The sequence below is a fragment of the Ursus arctos genome, unplaced genomic scaffold, assembly GCF_023065955.2.
Source record: "Ursus arctos isolate Adak ecotype North America unplaced genomic scaffold, UrsArc2.0 scaffold_34, whole genome shotgun sequence".
Lineage (NCBI taxonomy): Eukaryota > Metazoa > Chordata > Mammalia > Carnivora > Ursidae > Ursus > Ursus arctos.
The window spans coordinates 22,055,333-22,075,139 of NW_026623030.1; the positions used below are offsets into that span (position 1 = coordinate 22,055,333).

The window sequence follows — 19,807 nt, forward strand, 5'->3', positions numbered from 1 at the left end:
GCTTAGATTAAAAAATAAATTCAAAGGAGAAAGCAGGTCACAGGCCAAAGTATAATTTGTGAAAGAAAACTGAATGGCTTCAGGTCCTTTTAACCAAAACACAGAAACTTTAATTGGATCAGAATAACACCTGTCAAGGACCTGGGCCGTATACTCTTCTTTATAGCACCAATTCCTTCTGAGGGGAATTTCACAAGCCATCTAGTAAGTGCTCTGGTTATACACAGACTGGCTATAGTGATGTCCCAAGCATGGTCACATCAGCATCAATGTCCGGGCATGCTCAGATTTCTGGCTTAGTGCCACTTTAACCACCACTCTCTTATATCCCAGGAGGGTCTCTCACAGGCAGCAGGTAACTCTCCCTTCCCCACCCCCACCAAGCCCTGGAAAACATGGAGTGCCTTTTTACAGCTCCTCCTTCTCGGTCCCCTTCTTCTGGAAAGCAGTCAAGATGTTCAAGCTCTTCTGGAGTTCCTCCTTTTTCCCATCACTCATCTTGTTCTTCTCAATCAGCTTGGTGATCCGGGTCATTTCTGACGCAGGGAAGTCCTCACCTTGGTCTAAGACCTTCCCCATGATCTTCAGGTATTGCTCAGCCCACTTCTTCTCAGTCTCCTTCACATTTGCGAGATTGTCCTGCCCCTGCTTCAAGAGGGCCTGGCGGGTCTCCATGCCTGAGGCCCTGATGAACTCCCCAGCAAGGGTGTCATATGCAGGCAGGCAACCAGGCATACCTAGGTAGACTCCTTGCCCCTTTAGCCAGCGCTGGATGGCTCCAACCTTAACCGCCCCACTATACAGGACTGGGTTCTCAAAGTCCCCATCCCGAAAGAGGTAGAAGACTGGGTAGTTCTCTTTGTCCAGCTTGTATTTCTCACTCAGCTCCATATTCAGCTTATCACCATAATCTGTGAACAGAAATCAGGTATGAGGAGCAAGAACATGAAGAATGCAGGGCAGGAGATTGCTATGAGGCCTATCTGAGCTGACAGCAAGAAGGAGCCTGGTTTTACATTCCTCCTCTGCTACTTCCTAGCCACGTGACATTAGCCAAGTCATTTAACCTCTCTGAACTTCACTTTCCTCGTCTGAAAAATGGGAATTCCTCTGAATATATATTCTATACCCACTATATGCCAGGTTCTGTTCTGAGTGCTACGGATCTAGTTAGGATTAAGAGTAACAAGCTCTCTGACCTCAAGGAGCTTATATTCTTTTAAGGGTAGGAAGAGAGATGGTACATGATTGTGCCAAAAAGATAAAAATAAAATGGAGTGATGTGACAATAGGTAAGAAGGCCTACTTTGGGTGGTCATGGAAGGCCTTTCTGCGGAGATGATATGGGCTGAAGGACTGGAGTTTCAAGGATAATTGGGAAAGAAAGTCTCAGGTAGGAAGGGCTGAAAGTGCCAAAGCTCTGAGGCAGGAATAAGCTGGGTGGATTGAAGGCTCGCAAGGGACATTCTGGCTGGAGCTTAGTGAGCAAGGAGAACATGTGGTAGGTAACAGTCAGAGTCTCTACCACATGTGAGGTGTTGGGAGGACCCAATGAGGAGGTATGTGCACTTAACCTGGAGAGTTCAGTGCAATATGTGGTATTTGCTATGTTCTTCCTAACAGGCAGTAGTTGTTTCAGGGACTGATGCTGTGACAACGGGTTTCTTATACCTTGCCAAAAAGAAAGGACTAAGGCTGCCTATTACCGGGCAGTAGTACAGGAATGTGGGGTTCCAGCCCTCATTCTGCCACTTCACACTGTATAATCTTGAGCAAGATACTCTAAGCATGAGTATCGGGGTCACAGTACTTTCTTCCTAGAGTTGTCACAAGGATAAGATACATGGATAACACGTAGCACAGTGGCCTGGCACACAGTAAATGTTTGACAAATGTCAGCTGCTAGTCTTCTTTCTCTAAGAGCCCCAAAGGAGTGGATTTGCAGCTGAATCAGAATTGGCTGACTGCCCTGGAAAAGTGTGGGAACTATCTCTACCCAGGACCAGACTCTCGAGCTGGCTAGGAACCTGGGGCATCCCAGCTGAAGGAAGCTGAGAGAGGGAAGAACCCACTGCACTTGGGAACAGATACTGTGGAGTTCTGGAAGAGCCACTTCCTACTACTCCATGGTCTGAAACAAGTCCTTTAGTTCCTTGAGCTTCAGTTCTCCTCAAGTATAAAAATCGAGAAAACGTGCCTCACTTTTTAGGCAGGGTTTAAGTGAAGGTTCAAAGTGCACTGTCTGTGCACACCTTTATATACAGACTGTGAACCAGCACGTGTTGGCAACTATTATATTAGCGTGGTCACTGTGGTTGAGAGCTGTACTTGATTTAGCGGTAGCACTGGTGTATTTGAGTTAAAGCCAAAATCCAATTGTTTTGGTAAAAAAACAGCTGAAAGAAGATGGAAGAAGTGACCACAGAGACCCTAGGAAGCATGATACCTCCTCTGACCACAGAACCCTGCAAGGAGAGCTCCACATTCTCACAGTGAGTTTAATGCCAGTGTTGAGTGGAGGGTGAAGGATGGGGGATCCCTTTCCCTTGGGCACCTACAAGGACGAACTGAGATTCTTGAGGCCATGACTCCACTTACACTCCTGTGTGGCTCAGACAAAAAAGTGCTGGGTATTCCACCACCTACAAGGAGGGAAATAATTCCTAGCTTCCTCCCCTTCTGCCCTCCACAGTCACGCTGGACTTGTCCATACCTGAGATCCCCACCTCTGCCACCAAGAGATCATCGCTGGAGGCCGAGTTTTCAGCCAGACGCTTGAACTCATCCTGTTTTTCACCGTAGGGGTACTGGGTGTCGAACTTCACCAAGACGAACTTGCTTTTGGGAATGACCTGAGGGCATAGAGAGCTGAGCAAGTCCGGGATTCCAGGGACCTTTGGGGCTAATTCCCTTTCTCAAGGGACCCCTGTTTAAGAAACAGAGTGGAAACCATGCCTGCAAGGGAGATAAGTGCTCACACACTAATATTCATTCATTCATTCATTCATTCACCCATTGAATCATTTAACAATTTATTGGTGTTGGGTACCCCATTAGGTACTGGTTCACAGTAATCAAAGATATATACAACCCTGCTTAGAATAAACAAAGCTGCAGATGTACTAAGGCCTTCTCTTCGAGTGGCCTTTTCGGTAAGATTAAGCGAACCCTGAGAAAACACTATGTTGGCCCCATGACATGCCCATCATCCCAGAGGGCGTTTCTCAGTAAACAATGAACCAGAAATCTGACAAACACCCACCAACCATCTATAAAGGGGTTGGCACCCATGGAGGTGCTTTGACTACAGAGCCAACAGGCTGAACTCTGCAGTTTCAGGGCTCACAGGAAGTTGCTGAGAGGCAGGCTTAGGACAATGTCCCCTCCCTAGACCACAGTACCCTTTGGCTAGATCTCCAGGTTCTTTTTCTTTTTTTCTTTAAGATTATTTATTTATTTGACAGAGATAGAGACAGCCAGCGAGAGAGGGAACACAAGCAGGGGGAGTGGAAGAGGAAGAAGCAGGCTTCCAGCTGAGGAGCCCGATGTGGGGCTCGATCCCAGAACGCTGGGACCACGCCCTGAGCTGAAGGCAGACGCTTAACGACTGAGCCAACCAAGTACCCCTAGATCTCCAGGTTCTAAACTGTCAGGGTCAAGACCCTTATTTCAGTGGTAAAGTTCTCATCACACAACATTCACCACTTTAAAGTGTACAATACAGTGAAATTTAGTCCATTAACAACAGTGTGCAACCATCACTAATATCGATTCCAGAACATTTTCATCACCTGAAAAGGAATCACATACCCATACACATTTTAAGCAGTCACTGCCCATTCCTCGTTCCCTCCCCTAGCGCCTTGCAACCACTTATCTGCTTTTGGTCTCTATGATGTCTACTCTGATGGAATCCTACAATATGCAGCCTTTGCTACCTGGCTTCTTTCACTCAGCATCTTGCTTTCAAGGTTCACCCATGTTGTAGCATGTCTCAGTATTTCATTCCTTTTTGTAGGCAAATAATATTCCATTGTATGGATATGCCACATTTTATTTATTCGTCAGGTGACGGACATTTGGGCTGTTCCCACCTTTTGGCTATTTGTGAACAGCACTGTTATATACACTCGTGTCCAAGTGTTTCTTTGAACGCCTGTTTTCATTTCTTTTGGGTATATACCTAGGAGTGGAAATGCTGGGTTGTATAGTAATTCTATGTTTAAGTTTTAGAGGAATCCCCAAGATCTTTGTTTTGATGGTTTCTCCCAATGCTCAGCTTTATTCTAACAAACTGCCCTCTCCTGCTCCTACAACTTTTTCCTTTTCTAATCAAAGTGATCACTTTGGCCAATTTTTCATCATAAGCAATCACTGTCATAACTCAGTCAAGCTGACATCATTCCAGTTTTTGTTGGTCTCTGTTCCTCACTGTGTGTTGATGTCTATTTTGTTTTAGCTTTTAAAAAATATTTAACACTGCCTAGGGATGCAAAGAAAGGAGGAGAAGCTACCAGAACAGGCAATCTTTTAAGTGATCACTGACCCCCACAATCTGAGCTCTGGGGGCCTAAAAGCAGGTAAGACTTTTTTTTTAAAGATTGTATTTTTGGGGGCACTTGGGTGGCTCAGTAGGTTAAGCGTCTGCCTCTTGAAAATTTATCTCTAAAATAAAGATTTTATTTATTTGAGAGAGAGAGAGGGAGAGCACAAGCGGGGGCTAGGTGGGGGGGGGGGGAGGGAGGAGGAGAAGCGGGCTCCCTGCGGGGCTTGATCCCAGGGCCTCAGGATCATGACCTGAGCTGAAGGCAGATGCTTCACCGACTGAGCCACCCAAGCGCCCCACAGGTAAGACTTAGAATATAAATCAGATCACATCCCTCTGGCCTGACTGTCCTTATTTCAGTTTAACAAACTCATTTCCACTCAGGGCCTTTTCATTTGCTGTCTCTGCTTGCTGGAATACACTTTCCCCAACTCCTTCCATGGATGTCTATCATTCAAAGCTCAGTTCAAATGTCCTCCCCCCCGCCCCTTCCACCAATGGAGAGGCCTCCTCCATTCATACCATGCTAGCTAGCACTGCTTCATTTTCACCCTCCTCTATCATGTTACCCTGCTGTGCTTTCTTCACAGCATTAATCAGTCACGAAAATTCTCATTTGCCTGTTTGTTGTCTGTCTCTCCACTAAAACGTACATTATGAGTACACGGACCTCGTCTGCTCTATCCCTATTGCCCAAGAGTGCTTGGCATGTAGCAGATGCTGTGAAAATATTTGACAGATGAACACCACTAGGGTAGGCTACGGTAGCAGATGCTACATATGTCTGGGGGAAAATATTTTATTTTAAAATTAAAAAAAAATTTTTAAATTTATTATTTATTTGAGAGAGAGAGAGCATGAGCAGAGGGAAGGCGGAGAAGCAGGCTCTCTGCTGAGCAGGCAGCCTGACGTGGGGCTCGATCCCAGGACCTTGAGATCATGACCTGAGCCGAAGGCAGACGCTCAACCGACTGAGCCACCCAGGTGCCCCTGGGGGAAAAATATTTTAAAAACACAATACAGGATCCCCACCTGCAAGGAGACTACATTTGTATTATGGAAAAATTAATAATTATATAGTGGTCTAACACTGAAACAGAATTGAGAGGCCTCCATCTTTGATTTTGCCATTTTAAGCCATCAGCAGAATGGTTTTGAATGGCACACATTTGCACAGTGGATTTTTTCCTTTTCATTAATCAGTCTGTACCTCTTAAGTGCTTTAGAAATCTGTCTCCTTTCTTTATCCTTAAGAAACCGATTCCACCACATCCTGTATTTAGGAAACTTGCCTCTTCAAGATGAAGATGAATTCATCATTCATTCATTCATTCATTCATTCATTCATTCATTGAATAAAAGGTACCAAGGGACTATCACGTGCCAGACACTGCTCTCAGTGAACACAGAAGTAAAAAAAGCAGGCAGGGTCTCTTATTTCTAGTGATGGTGAAGGGCAAGAAACAAAAAAGACACTGGAAATTGCTGAAAGACAAAGCACAGAACAAGGCCCCTGGACATATTACCAGGAAGCTTCCCTTTTGTTCAGTGGTGATGGAAAAAGGACTTAGAAAGGGACCGGAGAAGAAATTTGTTCATTCATTCAACAAATTATTATTGAGGATTTTCTAGGTGACAGGCAACCTGCTAGGTCGTACAGATGATCAGTGAACAAAATAGACAAGGCAGTTCTTCATATTCTAGTGTGGGAGATGATAAAATAGACAAGAAGAGAAAAGTCAGTGATGAGTGCTCCACAGAGAAATCCAACTAATGTGACTGGCTCTCTCGACAGGGGGAAGAGGAAGTCAAGGAAGGACTCTGAGAAGGTAAGTAATATTTAACCTAAGTCTGAAGGATGAGAAGCAACCAGCCTTTCAAAGATTGGGCAATGAATGTTCTAGTCAGAAGGAACTGCCAGTGCAAAGGGCCTATGTCCGCGATGAGCTAAGAATATTCAAAGGACAGAAGGCATGTATGGCTGGAGCAGAGGGAACAACGGAGAGAATGGTCAGGAGAGGAGAGGAAAGGCTGAGCAGTGAGACCTGCAAGAAGACTACTGTACTGACAGCCAAGACTAGGGTGGTAGCAATAAAAACAGAGAGGCACCAACTGAATAGGAAATAGTATTAACTTTACAGCGCAAAATTCCCCTCTAAGTCACACTTGGTTTGTGATGTTATACCATTCCTGCTTTTGGGGGGTGGGGTGTAATTTTTCCAATAAAGACCCCAAAACCACAGGGTGCTGTGGGGTGTGCCTGACAACCAACCAGCCATACCTACATTTTAAAATATTTGAATAAGTCACAGATGCCAAATCCAGGATAAGGAACCCTTTGAGAATAGAAAGAGTTCAACCACTTGAGACAGATTTAGAACTCCACTTTTTGGTTTCACTTCCCGGCAATGGGTACAAATTAAGAAAATAAAACGCATGGCTTCTCTCTCAATGCTTAGTTCGCCCATCTCGTAGGCGAAGTTAAAAGCTGCCAGTGGGTGAAGACAGGTGCCAAGGAGGCAGTTGGGACTGTATTCAGCCTTCAACATTTCCAACGTCCCATTTACCCAGGCGAATCCTTCCACGTCTTGACCCGATTTCATTTATTTTATCCCCAGGCCCAAGATATTCCGTACAGAGTTCCCTTATTTTTAACGCCTGCACTTTTCAGGGAGACACAGCATCTCGACATTGTTTGCATATTGCAAAGCAGGCTGCACTCCACACCAAGGGAGGAGGGGCGCAGAAACGCCAGTTAGCTTGCGGGATTTCCAACCACCTCCCTCACCTCCCCCGCCCCACCACAGCCCGGAGCACTGTGGCGTCCGCCTCGCACCGCCCTCCAGGCCTCCCACTTGGGACTCAAGGATTGGATCTCGCCCGGCACCGCCCTCTCCCCCTAGATGAGGGGAAGGGGTAGCTGGTTCCCTACACTGCATCTCTGCAGCTCTTTTGCAAAAGAGGAAGCACAAATAATGCAAAGGCAAGGGTGCGCGGGAACCCTGGCTCATTTGTGCCGTATGGGTCCGGCCCAGAGTCCACCAGCCCTTTAGGATGGTGGGAAGCCCTGGGATCGTCACTACAGACCACCTTCTGCCAGCCCTGCCTCCTTCCCCACAGGTGTGCGCTCCCCTGGGCGCTTAGCCTGCACCTGCGCGCGATTCCCCCACCCCCCGTTACCTTGTAGAAAGTGACTGTATCCAGGGGAAGGGCGCCCTTGGTGTGCAGGCCGCTGCCGCCATGCGGAGCGGAGAGGAGCAGGAGGAACAGGATAAGAGGAAACAGTGGGGAGAGAGAAGCGGCGCGGGGCATGCCGACAGCCATAACGCCGGATTCTGGCAGTGGGAGCTACGAAGGCTGTAGTGGAGAAAACGCGGAGCCTAGAGTCACGTGACTTGCAGGGCCGGCTCGGATGCGCGCACGTGTACAGCCTGGGAGGCTCGCGCCGGCCTAGGGTGAGGGAGGGGCCACGTGAGGGGCCGGGAAATGGGGCTGCCGCGCGCGCGCGCACTTGGCGAAGTTCAAGCCGGCCTCGGGTGTGGGGGCGGGGCCGCGTGTGGAGGGTGGAGTAAAGAGGCTGCTGCGCACGCGCACTCGGCGAGGCTCTCAGTCCTGCCCTTTTCCCGTCCTCCTCTGCGTGAGGAGAGGCTTGAAGCGCGTGCCTGGCGTCTCGCAGCAATTAGCTCGCTCTCTTTACTCTTGTTCGAAGATGACGAGGCTGGCCATCATTTCTTCCTGCTTTTGGCCCGTCTGGCAGTTCATTGGGACCCGCTGCTACTTTAGGTTAGTCCATCAGTCTGTGCTGCCGTCCTCACGAGGTCGGTCATACTCCCCCAGCTCCCGTAGCCAGGACCTGAGTAGGTCACGCAGACGCGGGTGTTCATCAGCTTGGCCGTCAGGGCCACCCCTGAACCCTGCCCAGTGCCTGCTCTGTCGTGAGTGCCTTAGAGGCGAGGCGCCAGGCTCCTGTAAAAACAGGCTTTACTGAAAGCAGAGTAGCCGCCCAGCTACGTCCTAGCCTCCCGGAGGTCTTAAAAACAAAACAAAAGTCCTAATAATTCTATTCCCTAGATATTTGTTCAGGGCATGTTTTACACCAGATCGTGGTTTTGCCTGCGGGAATACAGAATAGAGATGAACGAGACGGAGCTCTGGCCTGAAGGAACTCACAATGTTGGGGGGAAGACAGCAATAGTAGTAAGACCATTACAGTGTTGTGAAAACATAAATGGAAATTTGGTTATCTTGCTCAGGAGTGTCAGGGAAAGTTAAAGACAGGAAATGACTTTTGAACTGGATCATGAAGGAGGAGGAGGCATTTACAAGGCAAACCACCAAAGGGTATTTCTAGAAGGGGGAAAAACATGATGAATTTGTAAAGGTAAACCTGGGCACGTTGCAAAGGGTCTCATCAAGCTGAAGGGTTTGGAGCCACCACAGGTGTTAACCAGGAGAGTGAAGTCGGATTTGCTGTCACTTAGGAGTGAAGGGAGTGGATTGGAAGAAGGGAGAAGGTTGAAGGCAAGGGAGACTAGTTAAGGGTCAATTGTAGTAGTCTAGGTGAGAGTGGTTAAGGTCCTGCGATAGGACACAATGAGAGGGAAGGGTCGAATTGAGAAATTTTGTAGGGTGGAGTTCACAAAACTTCATGAGCAAATGGTGTGAGGTAAGAGAATAAATTATATGTACCTTATGAGGGGCTTAGCATCATATTAACCATTGTATATGTCTAATGAATGTGTGGGTGTGTAAAATAACCATCGAAGATCATAAGATCTAATCATGGGCAACCAGTTTACATAGAAATTTTGAAAGAAAGAGTCTGTGTGTGTGTGTTTTGATGGGTTTATTTACTTTGAGTTTGCCCTAATAAGTTATTAAATAAAATGAGCTACATAGACAAATGATAGAAGGTGGGGGGAAAATTATGAGCTGAAGTGGTTAAAGAAGCCTTCATGGAGGAAGAGGAAATGGAGTTTATCCTCGGAAGAAAGAACATTTTAGGTGAACAAATAAAAAGGGAGCAGAAGTGGGAATAAGCATGATGGTTTGAGGAGACTGACTTGGCTGGAGAGAGTTCTCAAAACACTAGTTAGTAAGACAGTTTTAAGCCCAGATAGGGGAAAGTCTTGAAAATCAAACTAAGAATTTTCTGTTTTGTCCTGTACTCAATAAGGAGCTATTAAGAGTTTTTAGAACTCTATAAGATGTTTAAACTGTTTTTAAATTATTCACTTCTGAACATGTAAATGATTTGGGTACACCTAGTTAGCATGATCAATCAGTAATGACTTTCTAGTCATAGTTTTTTTTTTTTAAGATTTTTTATTTATTTATTTGACAGAGATAGAGACAGCCAGCGAGAGAGGGAACACAAGCAGGGGGAGTGGAAGAGGAAGAAGCAGGCTCCCAGTGGAGGAGCCTGATGTGGGGCTTGATCCCAGAAAGCTGGGATCACACCCTGAGCTGAAGGCAGACACTTAAAGACTGAGCTACCCAGGCGCCCCATCTAGTCAGTTTTGAGGTAGGTTTTGAAAAAAGTGAAGGAAGAGGATTGGAGAGGGAAGGGAAATATTGCTACTTTTGCTATGAATTGCAACAATTAAATGCAGTACAATAATTGTCTCAGTGCTTCCTTTTAGTAGTGTTCTGGTCCCAGTCAATTGCTTTATAATATGATTAGATTCTTAACTTCAGGACCCTGACAACAATCTACACAAATAAGCCAGGTATAATTCTCCATATTTAGGAAGTTGTACAATCCCATAGTTGACACTGATGGGGAAAATCAAAAGGCTCACTCTGGGTATTGTAGAGAGGTAGGGAGGAAGAGGCAGGACATGTTAAGTTGATGCGAAATCGTTGAACCCAATGGTCAATAAAGAATTCTTGAGACATTTTATGGTGCAAAAACGTGTTTTTATTACAGTGCAGGGAAAGGACCTGTGGGCTGAAAGAGCTGCACTGGGGTCGTGAGGAGGGACTGATTATATACTTTGAATTTGGGAGGGGGTTAGGGATAGTGTAAATCTCTAAGGAATTTAGAAGCAAGGTTTCCAGGACCTTGAGGGGTCATTTACTACTGTCTAGTAAAACCTTAATCATGAGACCCTTCAGATGTATATCAGTGGGCCGTATGTTTGGAGGATGATTGCTAACATGTATCTTAGGGGGGTAGAGCTAAAGGAAGTTTCCAAAGAGATTTTCATCTGTTAAAATGGACTTACAGGATCCTGGAGGTCAGGATAATGTCAAGCTAAGGTTGCCTTTTGCACCTCGCAAAGCATTAACGTGGAGGCAGTTGAGTTTCTGGAGGAAGGGCACCCTGCCAGTCCCAAATACTTGTCAATGAGCTGTAAGTTATAAGGAAGTTTAATTGTTTCTGTATTTCTTTTGCCTTTGTTCTCCACATCAAAATGAGTGTGCACATGACCTGATGTAGCAGCTGGAGTGAGGAGGAAAAAAGTGGTATGGTCTGCTAAGGCAACTAATAAATAAATTTCAGTCCTTTTCTTCTAACATCATCAAGTCAGTGTGTCCCCAGTCTAATTGACTTCTTTGCTATTCCTTGTGTATACAAGGCATGTTCCTGCCTCAGGGCCTTTGTATTGACTTTCTCCCTCTAAAACTTTTCTTTAAGATATTCATATGGCTGGCTCCTTCACTTCCCTTAAGTCTTTGCTCATATGTCAGCTTCCTAAGATCTACCCTGACCATGCTTTAAAAAAATTGCTCCTTCTGGTAGGGACTACTTAGTGCCAGGCCTTGCATATTTGATTTTTACTTCACCTGGGCTGGAGGGCTCTGCTACAGCCATGTTATGCCAGATCGTCTGTCAGGCCAAGGAACATCCAAGCTTAATCCCCCTTTTTGTATTTATTGGGGCAGCAGGTACTGGAGCAGCGCTGTATGTCTTGCTCCTGGCATTGTGCAATCCAGATGTCAGTTGGGATAGGAAGAATAACCCAGAACCCTGGAACAGACTGGGTCCCAGTGAGCAATACAAGTTCTACTCAGTGAATGTAGATTACAGAAAACTGAAGAAAGAGGGTCTAGACTTCTAAATGAAATGTTTCACTAGGGGCACCTGGGTAGCTCAGTCGTTAAGCATCTGCCTTCAGCTCGGGTTGTGATCAGAGAGTCCTGGGATCAACCCCAGTTGTTAGGCTCCCTCCTCATCAGGGAGTCTGCTTCTCCCTCTACTCCCCACTTCTCTGCTCCTCCTCCCATTCATATTCTCCCCGCCCCCACTCTCAAATAAATAATCTTAAAAAAAAAAGTTTCTCTGTAAAGCTGCTTAGAATGAAGATGTTCCAGAAGCCATCAGCACAATTTTCCACTTATCCAGGAAATACTTGCCTTCTAAATGCACGAAACCATGTTTGTGTATTGTGTTGGGGTTTACACTGATTAATAAATATCTGAAACTTGAAAAAAAATTGCTCCTTCCTGATACTTCGTTGCTTTGCCTCTCCCCTCTCTCTTTTTTCTCCACAGCACTTTTCAGCTTGCTTACATACTATATAATTTGCTTATTTTTCTTATTTTCTTCTTCCCACGAGGGCTGGATTTGTCTGTGTTTTTGTCTGTTTAGGTTAAGTACTATATCCCCCTGTCTAGCACATGGTAGGTGCTCAGTACATACTTGTTCAGTGAATAAATCAATGAGAGAGAAATTATTCCATGGCTGTCTCTCAAATTTTGTTGGCCCTTTCTACATTCCTTTCTTAAATCTCATACTGTTCTTTAGAGATATTCCATCCCTTAGAGCTAATTGTCTTTCCTTGCAAATTTTTGTTGGTGTTAACACTAGTTCTTTTGAGATAGATGAACACTTAAATCGTCTTAAGAACAAAGCCGTTTTCATCTGTTAAAAATTGTTATGGAAGGAAGATTTACCAGCTGTATGATTTTCTTCAAGCCCCATCCTCCTTTAGGAATTCTTTCAACAGTGGGGCACCTGGGTGGCTCAGTCAGTTGAGCATCCGCCTTTAGCTCCAGTTACGATATGTGGGTCATGGGACCAAGATCAGACTCCCTGCTCAGCGGGGAGTCTGCTTCTCCCTCTTCCTTTGCCCCTCCTTCCTGCTCCTATTTGCACACAAACTCTCTCTCTCTTTCTCTGTCAAATCTTAAAAAAAGGAATGCTTTCTATATTAAAAAAATTCTTTTAATGTTTCAATATTTAACAACTATTTACTGTACATTTTTCAGGCACCATACACTCTTCTGAGGGTAAGGGTTACACTGGTGAACAAAATAGATGTGCTCCCTGCAGACCTAGTTGGGGAAACCAACATTGAATAATCACACAAATGAATATATAATTACAAACTGATAATTTCTAGAAAGAGAAGTTGAAGGCCAATGAAGAAATATGGAGGGATCAGTTGGGATTGGAGTTCATGGGGAACTTCTACAAACGAGTATATATAAGCTGATGTAAGACCGAAAGGATGGATAGGATTCAGCTCTCAAGGAACTTAGACTCATGTGATGAGAAAGACATTAAATAATTATAAATAAATATGAAATTGCGATTGTTGTGTGTTAGGAAGCATTTTAGGAAAAGAAGAGCAACTGCAGAGGTTCTAGGGTGAGAAAGAACTTGAAATATTTGAGATCTAAAAGAATTCCACTCGAATTTATTCTTTAGTAACAAAGTCATCAGCACAAAAGGAGGTTATAAGTGCAGAGATTAGGGATATTTATTGCAGCATTGTTTGCAGAAGAAAAAGAAAAAGAAGAAAAGGAAGAAAAACAAAACCTGAGAACAACTCACATGTTTCTGAAAGTGTTGGATAAATGATTTTTTTTTTTTAAGTAGGCTCAACTCCCAATGTGGGGCCTGAACCCCAAGGTCAAGAGTGACAAGCTGTACTGACTGAGCCAGCCAGGTGCCCCTAGAGAAATGATCTTACGTAGAATATTATACAGCTATCAGAATGGGTTAGAACTATTTCCATGAAATACTAGATGAGAAAAGAAATGTGTACAGAAATATGTGATCCCATTTTTAAAACCCTACAACTATAACATAACATAAACATGACAACCCCTATTATGTATGTATGATTTGGATATTGTTTTGTTTTTGTTGTTGCCCAAAGTAAACTTTACTTGCTGCAAATAAGGAGATAATGGGAAGTAGCTTCTAAAGCTGTGAATTCACCCCAAGAGAGGTGAATGGGTGTTTTGTTTAGGGTTAAGATGAATAGTTTTTATTTATTTATTTTTTAGTAATCGCTGTACCCAACGTGGGGCTCAAACTCATGAGTTGCATACTCTTCCAACTGAGCCAGCCAGGCGCATCAGGATGAATATTTAGATAGGGAAGGCTTTTCATTGTATGTAGAGGTGGGCATAAAATCATGCGTGCACCTTAAGAAAACCTGTCTATACATACTTGGGCAGAGATTTTAATATTATAATGAGTTAAAGGTAATTGCAGGTTATTCCAGGGGTCACTCCAAGGTCCATCAGAGGTTTAGCTCAAATGATCTGGGTGGTCTGGGCAGGTGGGAGGTCTTGTCTGGGAAGTTGCTCTTGCCTGAGGGGTGGTTTCAGTTTTCATTTGCCTGTTCCTTGGTGCATGATTTCAGTGACCTAAAGAGCTGCTCTGTCCTTTGTGTCTGTTTGGATATATTTTAACAAGCACAGAGAAAGATGTAGAGAAATACATTAAGCTTTTAACATTGGTTACAGTCCAGAGGAATGGAGAGAAAGAAAATAAGACTAACAAAAGAGAATAAAAGTATTATGGAATAATGTTGAGAAAAATGTAGAATATAAAATACTAGCTATAGAATTACTACAAATAGGTAGAAATTGGATATATATGGGGACAAAGACTTAAAGTAACATCAATAAATAAAACTTTCTGACCATCTGATGAGATCGTAGGAAGCTTTATTTTGGATTTCTGTTATTTTAATTTTTTATTTAATATTTAAATATTTAATATTCGGGTTTTTTTAAGGTTTTATTTATTTATTCGACAGAGATAGAGACAGCCAGCGAGAGAGGGAACACAAGAAGGGGGAGTGGGAGAGAAAGAAGCAGGCTCATAGTGGAAGAGCCTGATGTGGGGCTCGATCCCGTAGTGCCGGGATCATGCCCTGAGCCACAGGCAGACGCTTAACCGCTGTGCCACCCAGGCGCCCCTAAATATTTAATATTCTGTTTTTTCAATGAAGTAACATTAAAAAGATCATAGACATTTTAACATCCATGGATCAAATCATTTCAACAGAAATCTTCTTCTTCTTTTGTCCCACTTTGAATTCATGTTATTTTGTCTTATTTTATGTACTCTTGTAAGCTACCTGAAATACTATCTAGGTCAAAGTGGGATATAAGAAAGTAAATAAAAGTAACCTAGATCTTGCCAATCTCTTCCCCGTTTAATCTTTCCTGCACACTGCCAATGTGTTATTACAATGTTATCATGTAAAGTGGGGATAATAATAATACTTGTCTCATAGGATTGTGAGTGGATTAAATTAGTTAACACTAATTTAAATTAGTTAACACTAGTTATAAAGCATCTACAACAGTATCTGACATATAGTACATATTCGCTTTAAGACTAGCTATTATGGTTATTATGCCATACCATTTCTTTTCTTGGAAATTTGCTTGATTATAGAAATTTATAGTGGCATTTTTGCAGGATAAAATCCAAATGCAAGAACCTCCAAAATCTAGTTACAAATTAAAGAGTCTAAATTAAAAATGACATTTATAATATCACATGTAGCTACTGAGCTCTTGAAATGCGGCTACTCTGAATTGAGGTGGTGTTGTAAGAGTAAAATACACACTGAATTTCAAAGTACAAAATTACAAATGTAAAATATATCAGTGATTTTTTTATCTTGATTGCATGTTGAAAGGACAAAATTTGGATATTTAGGTTAAGTAAAATTTATTAAAATTTCATCTGTTTTTGCTTCTTTTTTTTTTTTAAGATTTATTTATTTGACAGAGAGAGAGACAGCCAGAGAAAGAGGGAACACAAGCAGGGGGAGTGGGAGAGGAAGAAGCAGGCTCCCAGTGGAGGAGCCTGATGTGGGGCTTGATCCCATAATGCCAGGATCACGCCCTGAGCCAAAGGCAGACGTTTAATGACTGAGCCACCCAGGCACCCCTGTTTTTGCTTTTTTAGTATGGTCACTAGAAACTTTTATATCTGTGATTTATATTTTTATTGGATAGAACTGTTCTAGATTTTTAAAGTAAAATGTTGCTACTTTTCATCTTAATCTTTGTCCAGTTGGTGTTTTAGATGCAAGGATGTTTATTTCTATTAATTTTTATCTTATTAAATAAAATTCATTATTCTAAAGTATTTATGTCTTATTAGATCTTAAATCTGTCATCTACCTCAAACAAGTTGAGTACAGTCATTCAGTGAATAGTGAGTACCTATTCTAGGCACTGTTTTAGGTACTGAAGATTTGGGAGTGAATGAGACAGATAAGTTGCCTGTCCTCAAGGACGTTACAGTCTGCTAGGGGGAATCAGACAGCACAAACAAACATATTTTGAAATTTGATAAATGTTACATCTCTGAGGTAATGACATTTAAGCTGATACTTGAAGGATGGGAAGGAGCTAGTCATGTGATTATCTGGGGGAAGAACATTCCAGAGAGTGGGAAGCTATTATAAATTATCTGAATTGGAAAAGTACTTGATACATTGGATGAAAACACAGTGGCAGACCCTAAGATAGTCTCCAATAATCCCTGCCTTTTGATATTTACCCTCTCTTGTGATCATTTCTCCTTGGCTGTAGGCAAGATCTGTGGTCAATAGAATACAGGAGAGGTGATGGGATGTTACTAAAGTGATTTTTTTACATAAGGTTCTGACTTCCGTCTTGATAGGAAGACATCTTGCAGAAATCCATGTGGCAAAGAACTGAGTGAAGTGTTTGGCCAACAATTAGTTTGGAACTTAGGCCGTTAGATCAACAACCCTCAAAGAACTGAATTAGACCAACAACTTTGTGACCTTGAAAGCAGACCCTTCCCATTTGAGCCTTCAGATGAGACCCAGCCCCGATTTATATCTTTTTTTTTTTTTAAAGATTTTATTTATTCATTCAACAGAGATAGAGACAGCCAGCGAGAGAGGGAACACAAGCAGGGGGAGTGGGAGAGGAAGAAGCAGGCTCATAGCAGAGGAGCCTGATGTGGGGCTCGATCCCACAATGCCGGGACCACGCCCTGAGCCGAAGGCAGACACTTAACCGCAGTGCCACCCAGGCGCCCCCCGATTTATATCTTGATTAAAGCCTTGTGAGAGGTCCTGAAGCAGAGGATCCAGCTAAACTTTTTTTGTACTCAGGACCCACAGAAGCTATAAGATGATAAATGTGTGTTTTAAGCCACTAAATTTGTGGAAAGTTGTTATACAACAGTAATAACACACATATACACATTTGATAAATATGCCCACTATATTTTCTCTCAAGTCATTAATGAATGTGTTTTACAGAATGTGCCAAGTCAGAATGCTGATTTACTCACTAGAAGTCATTTCTAAGTTGATATTGATCAATTAGTTAGCACTGCCTTAGGCTTATTTGTGCAAGAAATGCCCTTAATTGTGCTTCCACTTGGTCTATATTTCCTTTTTTTTTTAAAGGATTTTATTTATTTATTTGACAGAAAGAGAGAGCATGAGTGGGGGAGAGGTAGGGGGAGAGGGAGAAGCAGATTCTTGCTGAGCAGGGAGCCCAGTGTGGGTCTAGATCCCAGGACCCTAAGATCATGACCTGAGCTAAAGGCAGATGCTTAACCAACTGAGCCACCCAGGCAACATTCGTTTTTTTTTATTATTTTTTTAAGATTTTATTTATTTATTTATTTGAGAGAGATAGAGCATGAGCAGGGGGAGGAGCAGAAGGAGAGGGAGAGAGAGAGAATCCCAAGCAGACCTCCTGCTGAGTGTGGAGCCTGATGCAGGGCTTGATCTTATGATCCTGAGATCACAACCCAAGCCAAAACCAAGAGTTGGTCACTCAACCATCTGAGCCACTTAAGTGCCTCTCATTTTTATATCATGAAATTTTTCACCAAATGCTTTGTCAAAATACCATATATACTATATCTGGTAATTCTATCCAAAAAGAGAATGGGGTAGTCTGGCATAATGTTTTTATAAATCCATTCTGACTTAGTGATAACTCTTTTTTTAATTGTTTAAAAGCACACCTTTTGGATAGTTCATTTTAGAATCTTATTTGGGATCAGTACTGAAATCTTTGACCTATGGTTTGCAGATTCCACCATCCTTTCTCCTTATAAAAATTAAAAATTTACTTACCACCAATTTTCTACAATTTCTAGAAATTTCTACAATTTTCTATAATTTCTAATGCTTTTCCCATTTTTACACAAACTCTTCAGTGGTTTATTGGGTTAACCTGCAAGTTTTATCAAAGTCCTGGAGTGTAATTTGTTCAGAGCAGAAGTGGTGGATTCATTTAGAGCAGTCAGGTGCTCTCTTAAAATCTTTATCTTCAGTTCCCTCTTACAATGTTTGTTTTACACTTTTTATTCTAAATATTATTCTTTTCGGTAGGAAAGACAGAAACATGTTATCCATTAATAATTATACCGTGAATTTCAGCAATGGGACATTTACGGTGTACCTAAAAATTTGCTTAGTTATAGTTTATCCTTTTAAAGTGTACAATTCAATGAGTTTTAGTATATTCATAAAGTGTGCAACCATCACCACTGTCTAATTTTAGAATTTTTTTTTTACCCTAAAAAGAAATCTTGTGCCCATCAGTAGTCACTCCCCATTCTCTCCCAAATTACCTTCCTATCCCTAGGAAACTACTAATTTCCTTTATGTGTCTAAAATTTGCTTATTTTGGACATTTATACAAATGTGGTCTTTTGTGATTGTCTTCTTTCATTTAGCATTATGTTTTCAAGGTTCTTCATGTTGTAGAATGCATCAGTACTTCTTTCCTTTTAATTGTTGAATAGTATTTCATTATGTGGATGTACTACATTTTTTAAAATATTTTTGTATTATATTATGTTAGTAACCATACAGTACATCCCTAGTTATCGATGTAAAGTTCCATGATTCATTACTTGCGTATAATACCCAGTGCACCATGCAATACGTGCCCTCCTTAATACCCGTCACCAGCCTATCCCATTCCCCCACCACCCTCCCCTCTGAAGCCCTCAGTTTGTTTCCCAGAGTCCATAGTCTCTCATGGTTCATTCCCCCTTCTGTTTACCCCCCCTTTCTTCTTCCCCTTCTTCTCCTACCAATCTTCCTACTTCTTATGTTCCATAAATGAGTGAAACCATATGATAATTGTCCTTCTCTGCTTGACTTATTTCGCTTAGCATTATCTCCTCCAGTGCCGTCCATGTTGCAGCAAATGTTGAGAAATCGTTCTTTTTGATGGATGAGTAAATATTCCATTGTATATATGGACCACATCTTCTTAATCCAGTCATCTGTTGAAGGGCATCTCGGCTCCTTCCACGGTTTAGCTATTGTGGACAGTGCTGCTATGAACATTGGGGTGCATATGGCCCTTCTCTTCACTATGTCTGTATCTTTGGGGTAAATACCCAGTATTGTAATAGCTGAATCATAGGGTACCTCAATTTTTAACTTTTTGAGGGACCTCCACACTGTTTTCCAAAGTGGCTGTACCAACTTGCATTCCCACCAACAATGTAGGAGGGATCCCCTTTCTCCACATCCTCTCCAACATTTGTCGTTTCCTGCCTTGTCAATTTTTGCCATTCTAACTGGCATAAGGTGGTATCTCAATGTGGTCTTGATTTGAATTTCCCTGATGGCTAATAATGTTGGACATTTTTTCATGTTTCTGTTAGCCATTTGTATGTCTTCATTGGTAAAGTGTCTGTTCATATCTTCTGCCCATTTTATGATTTGTTTATTTGTTTCTCGTGTATTGAGTTTGAGAAGTTCTTTGTAGATCTTGGATAGCAGTCTTTTATCTGTCGTATCATTTGCAAATATATTCTCCCATTCCGTGGGCTGCCTCTTAGTTTTTTTGACTGTTTCCTTGGCTGTGCAGAAGCTTTTTATCTTGATGAAGTCCCACACGTTAATTTTATCTTTTGTTTCTCTTGCCTTTGGAGATGTGTCATGAAAAAGGTTGCTGTGGCCGATGTCGTAGAGGTTGCTGTCTCCTCTAGGATTTTGATGGATTCCTGTCTCACGTTGAAGTCTTTCATCCATTTGGAGT

General features: G+C 42.6%; 3 protein-coding genes across 3 annotated transcripts in view; 2 read left to right on the forward strand and 1 right to left on the reverse strand.

Moving 5' to 3' along the window:
- Window positions 1–87: 87 nt before the first annotated feature.
- ERP29 (endoplasmic reticulum protein 29) lies at window positions 88–8,086 on the reverse strand. Its single transcript, XM_026514902.4, has 3 exons — window positions 7,727–8,086; window positions 2,714–2,852; window positions 88–911 (listed from the first exon to the last, which is right to left on the reverse strand). Exons 1-3 carry the CDS (start codon window positions 7,868–7,870, stop codon window positions 409–411), a joined length of 786 nt encoding a protein of 261 aa, XP_026370687.2. The 5' UTR covers window positions 7,871–8,086; the 3' UTR covers window positions 88–408.
- A 112-nt stretch (window positions 8,087–8,198) lies between these two features.
- Window positions 8,199–19,807, forward strand: part of TMEM116 (transmembrane protein 116) — a 91,632-nt gene continuing 80,023 nt past the window's right edge. Inside the window, exon 1 of the mRNA XM_044389894.3 lies at window positions 8,199–8,329. The gene's annotated coding sequence lies outside the window, so the exon portion shown is untranslated. The remainder of the gene's footprint in view (window positions 8,330–19,807) is intronic.
- On the forward strand, window positions 11,362–11,620 carry LOC113266977 (cytochrome c oxidase subunit NDUFA4-like). Its single transcript, XM_044389893.2, has one exon. It carries the CDS (start codon window positions 11,362–11,364, stop codon window positions 11,608–11,610), a length of 249 nt encoding a protein of 82 aa, XP_044245828.1. The 3' UTR covers window positions 11,611–11,620.